Source organism: Formica exsecta, unplaced genomic scaffold (assembly GCF_003651465.1).
Source record: "Formica exsecta isolate Colony F162 unplaced genomic scaffold, ASM365146v1 scaffold443, whole genome shotgun sequence".
NCBI lineage: Eukaryota > Metazoa > Arthropoda > Insecta > Hymenoptera > Formicidae > Formica > Formica exsecta.
The window spans coordinates 503,188-511,184 of NW_021851667.1; the positions used below are offsets into that span (position 1 = coordinate 503,188).

General features: G+C 36.7%; 1 protein-coding gene across 1 annotated transcript in view; it reads left to right on the forward strand.

Annotated features, from left to right (window-relative positions):
• The first annotated feature begins 7 nt into the window (after positions 1–7).
• The window catches only part of LOC115240662 (DNA-directed RNA polymerases I, II, and III subunit RPABC3), a 63,874-nt gene continuing 55,884 nt past the window's right edge, over positions 8–7,997 (forward strand). The window contains exon 1 of the mRNA XM_029815950.1: positions 8–126. Coding sequence (XP_029671810.1) covers positions 54–126 — 73 coding nt within the window. The 5' untranslated portion in view covers positions 8–53. The remainder of the gene's footprint in view (positions 127–7,997) is intronic.

Genomic DNA, 7,997 nt, shown 5'->3' on the forward strand with positions numbered 1-7,997 from the left:
CAATCCATCCAACCTTTGCAAGAGGGAAGTTTGGACTTCTTAGTGTTAGCAACATGGCGGGTGTGCTGTTCGAGGATATTTTCAACGTGAAAGACATCGATCCAGAGGGCAAAAAATTCGACAGGGGTGAGTCCATATTCAAGTTTATGTCTCGACGCGTTCGAGGATCGCCTCACCATGGCGGTACGCACGCCATTTTCACCGCCAAAGTGGCAGCGTTTTGCGAGTCGGTCGACCTTGCCGATAGCGCCGGCATAGACGAGCACATGGCATGACAGCTGACAATGAGTGTTCTCGACCTCCAGTCTCCAGTCGACGAGACAAGCTCTGCTTCGTTGTCACGGCCGACGCGATAGCTACAACGTCGATCGATTAAACCAAGCATTCGCGCTCCGTATCAATGTTATCAATCGACACGAGCGAACCGGTGTCGATAACGGAGTATTCGAACGCGGAAACAATAACGTCGAAATAAATGAACAATAGTAAAATTAAATCGATTCTTTAAGAAAAATCGCAATTCTCAATTTTATTTTCTTGATATGAAAACATAAAAATATATACGCACTATATTATCGTTAACCTAACCTAACCTAACTTGTTCTCAAATGGCCATATGCATAGACATATAGAAAATATATTTCTGTCTATGGCCATATGTAACACTGATTGCAGGATATATGAGGTATAGACTCTGTGAATTTATTTTCTCGGAATCTATTAAAGAGTACTGGACTGTATAAAGAGAGGTTAATATTTATAATTCAGACGAGTTTCGATCTCGATTTTACAGACACGTGGAAGAGATGTATATTTTTTTAAATTACACTGATTTCGAGAATCTTAATAACAATTGTAAAACAATACATTTATTTGTATATAAAAAGCAATTTGTCGATCGATATATTCTGTAGACACAGACTGTAAACAGATTTGATACTGAGATTAGCACTCTTTTCCTCTCTCTCTCTCTCTCTCTCTTTTCTCGCTCCGGAAAAATTTTCAAAAATCTGCGTATACGCGACAGGTGTCAATATTTTAGCGCACTCGTCTCGTACGACCTCGCGGCCTCGATACTCTCGTGACCTTTTCCGTTTTACGTTTTTGCTCGCTCGTGGACCATAAGAGAACGGAATTTGCAGAGCGACGTAGATCGAAGGAGTCGACCGTGACCGAATTCTCTGCCGGAATATATTGGATCTTCTCTGTGTACCACGCCCCTTTCAACCTTGCCGCACAAAGATTATCGACGTACGTACTAACGGACGCTTTTTCTCTAATGGATATGTATTTAGTGTGACCTAGTGAGCCAGTAGAGAATGCATTGAAGAAAAATTTGTCCGATCCGCGGTACAAGATTCTATAAAATTCAAATACTCGTTTAGTAGAATATTTCGATATCTCAATTAGCAGTTTGGAAAAAATGGTATTTCGCAAAAGGGAGATAGACGTATATCTTTATAATATACATATTGATTTTTAATCATCTCTATTACATTTTTGTTAGCTCTTCCTACAGATTCAAGTTTTCTCGACCATCCACATTAATATCGTATAAATTTTTATTATGATAAAGAAATGTGAGTGGACTTTTAATCTAAACAAACAGAAGGATGGGACGAATTACCATTTTCAATGTAGAAAATCTAGAGAGAGAGAGAGAGAAATTATATGAAATCTTTAGTTTTGCACCTAACGTAGCAATTATTTCTTTATTGAAAAGTACTACGTACACATAATTCTCGTACAGTCCAAATATCTCTCTTTCTTTTTCCTATACATATCGAAGACAGAATTCGAAACACAATATAAATCGGAGATTCCTAATTATTTCCAATTTAGAAAACCCAGATTATCGGCACAAGTTCGTTTGCGCGTATAATTCAGAGTAATCCTTTTGCCTCCTCTCCCTTTCTTTCATCTTTCATCTCGCGTTCGATAAAATACGTTATCACCGTATATGGCGTATATATCGATCAGCGAGCGCTCTCCTCTCCGCGTGCGATTGTGAATTCCGGACTCGATAAATTGGGTAGTGCCCATCGTTGGTTGACGAGCGAGCGTCGCAAAAACGAGAATGCCGGGAGAAGGGGGAGGGGGAGGGGGAAGGAGGGAAAGGAGGAAGGGTGAGAAGGGAGAGTCTCTCCTCGCGCTCTCTATCTCCCTTTTGAAAGAGAGGGATGGAACCGGGTGCTCGCTTGCGACCGGTCGATGCAGCAAGGATGCCCGCAGCCGCAGCAGCAGCAGCAGCGCCGAGCAACACGGCATTCGCGATTCGCGTAATATGACGCGTCTGTATTGCTGGGTTAGGGAGGTTGGGGGGAGGGGGCAGGGAGCAGGGTGGCGGACGGTGCTGCGCGCGCGGAAAGAGCCGTGGAGCAGCCGGGACGCGCGAGGCATCCTGGTGGGGATTGACACGGTCAAGGTCAGCCACGGTTCTAAGGTCGCGGGGGGATGTCATCTCAGAAGGGAGCGCCTGGATATGCTCTCTGTCTCTCTTCTTCTCACACGCTCCCTCCTCTCCAACTCTTCTTTCTCCCTCTTCATCTACCTATACCTATCCACCTCGTTTTGTTCACGGCCTCGCTTTCGGACCGAGTCGTAAGCGCGAGGACGCGCGAACGTTCTCCGTTTTTCTCTTTCCGCCTCCCCCTCTCTTCCTTTTCTCTTTTATTCTTTTCGCGTATGTGCGTTCGCTTGGACTCGTCCATCCGTCGGCTGACGTGGAAGAAGCATCTTTATTTCTTCATCTCTCGCGAGCTTTCCTCGCCGACTTTGTCGATGCGAGGACACGCGCGAAATTCCATTTCGCAGTTGTAAAGGCGAGAAGCAGAACCGATTTTACATATGAATTAAACGAGATAAGTAAGCTGTAAACGTCTCTTTGCGAACTCTCCCATCTTAAAAAAAAAAAGTATCGTTTTAACACATTATTACATAAAAAAACTACACAAAAGTATTACTTAAAAGAAGTTATAATAGTTTTGCATAATTTTAATTGGCATTGTTGATCGAATACTATTTTAAATAGCTCGCAATAATACTCGACGAAATCTGATTCTTTTTTGCTTTAAGTATATAAAATTTATAATTACTCGATCAAAAGTTAAGAAAGAGAAAGGACCGCATTTACATTTTACATCTCGCGGCTATAACAAGCTCGCGTAATAGGTACTAGGGAGAGGTACCGTGTTGGTATTTAAACTTTATTGTCCAGGGGAGGAGTCCACGTGGATCCCAAGGTGTAATCAGGTAGATCCTTGGTTTTGCCGGACGTTTATCTTTTTTCGCTCGAATTCTGCCTCCAAGTGATCGTTAGAGCCAACGGTCGCTCAGAGAGATTCTCACATATATTTATATCAATCGGACTTATCTCATCTAATTTTTATAATTGGCGGATGAATAAACGACGGCGATCAATTATCTCGCTCGGAATATTTTATAGAGATCGGTCAAACGAAATTGGATAACCTCGCGAGAATAAGAACGCGATTAAAAATTTGCAGTAATTTAAATTATTTTCAAAATGTAGATTAGTTATAAAGTCTGAGAGTTAATTATACAAGTTGAGTAATTGCTAAATGAATAAATAGCAAACGCTACGTATTATTAGCCACAACGTTTGTTACGAATCGATTTTTGTATCAAATCTTCTTTTCTATTTTGACAGTCAAGTATATAATAAGTATAGAATAATTTGCTTGGGAAGCTTAAGCAAATTGTTGGCAGGCGATAATAATTTTCTTGTTCTCTCCAACAACGTTTACTCCCGGCGCGTATGTTTCTCGACATTATTTTTAGATTGAGAAATTCGTCACATGTACACATACAACGCAATGCGCAACCAAATTCTAACGAACGATACAAAAAGATTGCACTTTTTAAAATTTAAAAATTATTAGATATGTCAAATTTTCAAAAATCTTGATTTTAGTATTTAGTACATTACATTATTAAAGCTATAAAGTATTAGCAAACACGGATGTGTGTCTAAAACGATATTCAAGATGTTTAATTGTGTTATATCTACATTTTATCCTGCTTCTGCACGTTTTTCTATACGTTTACATTTGCCGACGGTGCAATTGCTAATAATTGCGCAATGAGAGAGCTAGAGTTTGTCATATCGACGCACACACACACACATACACAAATATTAATCTTCAGTACGTGTTGGCTGTTTGATGAAATATGCACTTATTAATCTCGTGTTATTTCGTCGCGAATGTCATTGATAAGCGCGGTGCGCGACGAAAGAAGAATTTTTGTGAAAAATGCCCCCGGTGTCGAGTATAAAAAAATAAGACGAAAAGAGAAGTTTTATAAAAAAATAGAAGAAACGCGAGGATCTGTAGACTAGCGAAGTGATAAAATCTGAATGAGATTTGACAAAGTTATTATCAAGTAACGAAAAAAAAATAGACACCGCTCTAAGCGGAAGAATCTTTTAACTTTTTCATGGCTGAAGTAACGTAAACTACATTTTTTACATATCTATAACTGCGATCTTTGACATGAGCGCGTACAATGTGTTGTGTACATACAATGCAACAATAGTATAATACATTCAGCATAATTGGCTAGGTTATAGAAAATTTGTATGCAAGCGAGTGAGCAAAGTAACTAATAGTCATTTTGAATAGAATATATCAGGTGATTGCATAAGTTCGTGCCCGATTTAAATATAAACTTCAATAGATTATATTTTAGAGATAACACTTTTATTAATCAATTATATAGTCTCCATTCTTTTCTACAATGGTTTTCCAACGATCTATAAGCTTGTCGATTCCATTTTTGAAGAAAAAACTTGGTTTTTCTTGAAAAAAGTTTGTAAAGTGGTTTTCGACAGCTTCCTCGGAATTGAGATTCTTGCCATTTAAACTATTCTGCAAAGACCGGAACAGATAAAAATCTGAAGGCGCAATATCTGGAGAATATGGCAGGTGCTGCAGAATTTCCCATTGCAACTCCTGCAATTTTCGCAGCGTCTGTTGAGCGACGTGTAGCCTAGCATTGTCGTGGTGGAAGATGACGCCTTTTCGATTGGCCAAAATCGGACGTTTTTCTCGAATAGCTGCAGCGAGTCTAGTTAGTTGCTCACAGTACTTGTCCGCCGTGATTGTTTCGCCGCGTCGGAGCAGCTCAAAGTAAATAATTCCCTTGCGATCCCACCAAACACACAGCAACACCTTCATCGGATGCAAGCCAGCCTTTGCTTACGGGTTCTGCTCCTTCAGCTGCTGTTTTCCATGTCCTCTTTCGCTGTACGTTTTTGTAGAGAATCCACTTTTCATCGCCTGTTACCATTCGATCTAAAAAAGGCTCTTTTTTGTTACGCTCGAGAAGAGAAAGAGCCACAGTCATACGGTTTAGCTTATTCCTTTCAGTCAGGAGATGCGGCACCCATGTATCAAGCTTGGAAACGTATCCAAGCTTTTTTAAATGACGAAAAGCGGTTGAATTATCGATGTTCAGCCTCTCAGCAATATCCTCAGTTGTAATCCTTGGGTTTCTTTCCACTAAGGCATGCACAATGTCATCATCAATGCCAGAAGGCCGTCCAGAGCGGGGTTGATCCTCCATGTTGAAATCACCATTTCGAAATCTGCCAAACCACTTTTTGACTGTTCGGAGAGCAGGAGCGCGGTCCAAATAAACGGTTTGAATATTTTTTTGTGCAATCCCAACACTCACGCCTTTCCGAAATTCATATAACATTACATGCCGCAAATGCACCTTTTCGTTCTCCATTTTTAATGATTTCTCTTATGCACAAATGGACTTATCTGAACAATGTCTGACGCTAAATTGACATAAGACAACGTCATCTATTCGGTGTAAGCAACAATTACCACACGAAAACAATAGAACTCCGCCATGCAGTAACTTAATGCCATCTATGAAAATCGGGCACGAACTTATGCAATCATCCAATATATCCGTGTGAATCATTTGTGATCAGATATACTAAATATGTTTTAACTATTTTATCTTATATTAAGAGAAATTACTAAAGAGAAGTGTAGACGTGTCTTTGATATCGCGCGGCTTAAAAATCTTTTTATTTAAACGCCGATATAAAAGACGATATACCTACAATATACGTGCATACATACATATATAATAATGAACGGATGAGATACACTGATTGGATATAAAAGATTTGTACTTTATTTTGCAAAAATACTTGGTAATTTTTTACAAAAAGTTGCACAGATCATCTTAATCTTGACAACATATAGGTACGTTGTAGATGGTATATTTCTGACTAATTTACGTCTGAAATTAGATGGTGCTCTTTTATAGTTTTTGTGATATTTTAAATTGAAAATATAACTATACATATATACAAAACTAAGCCGAGAATCGTAAATCGTCATTGATGATGATTGCATGGGCAAAACAAAAAGGCAAAGCTCTTGTTTTACTCGGGTTTGAAGTGCAGAAAAAAATGAAGCTCTTTTTATGTACGCCCATGCATCGACTTTAATGTGTAAACATGCAATTAATGCAAATTTGTATTGAAACAAACTTTGTATTGAATTAAACTATCACGCTTGTTTGCATAAGCGCAACATTCTTTATTAATTTTTTAATGAATAATAAAGGATAGTGTAAATCAAATTTTTTTCAAAATTCTTTAAAACATTATCATCTTCTAAATATATGCCAAAGTCATATGTCACAGTCATATGTTAAAGTCATATATCAAAGATATGTCATATTTTTTGTTGATATATATCATTTCTACCTTACCTATATACTATGTTTTCCTATATACTATAAACGTAGTTTAAAAATTATTGAATTTTAAAATCCTCTTTAACATATGTCAAGATTAAGTATTGTACAAATTTTTGTAGAGAATTACGAAATACTTTTTCAAAGAATAATATCATCATATATAGTTGTAAATTTGGTCTAAAAAGCATTTTAATTTTGTTTAATATTTTGTTCTTAGAAAAATTTTACAATTTTCTAAAATAATATGGAGAAAAAGAGCATTTCGGAAAAAGAAACATTTTTAAAATATATTGTTATTGAAGTATATTACAAACCATACAATTTCCGCTTCTGAAATATAAATAATTTTAAAATAATTTCAGTGATATTTATAATTCCTATAAATTTAGACTGTTAAAAAATACAAAAAATCGATACTTAATGATTCATTCTGACTTGATATGTGTTTGGAAATACGTCGACCTTTAATTTTTCATAATTAAATTGATTCTCTTATTTACGAATGCGCTCGAGTTTTCCCTGAATGGGAAGTAAACGCATGATGGTATTATGTTTGTTCTTTTTATTGAATCGTCCCGGATCGAATTTATATTGATTGGGATTGCATTCCGCATCATAGTGCATATCAAGCATCGATATATAAATTAATGTATTCTTGTCCAGAACGAGATTCAGATCAAACTAGATTCCGCATTTGATCGATATTCGTCATCGTGCATTCCAAGAACACGGCAATGTCAAACACATTTTCAAAAATATAACTATGTTAAAATAATTAGATTGACGACAATATGTGACATTTATGCACATTTTTTAAATACATTTTTCTTTTTTTTTTTTATTCTTACATATACATCAACACACATACAATATCCAAACAAACCGAAGCCTTAAAACGCCTAAACCTAATGTAAGACTCGCTTATAAATAAGACGAATATTTTAATTAAATAATTGATATTTATATTGATAATATTTGAATTTTGTTCGCTATAAAAATTCTTTGATAGTAGGGAATAATTTAAAATAATAATTTAAAATAATAATTTAAACTAATAATGTAAAGTATTCAGATAATTAAGTTATATGTGATCTTGTTCGTCGAGCGCGTTAAAGAATTCTTTTTTAAGCTTATTATAAATAAAATTATAATATTTTTTTTGTATATAGCCTTCGCGGCATATATAGTGTGTTCTTATCAACATCCGCTCTCGTTATTTGTGAGCGTCATCGTGTTTTTGCTAAGTAAGT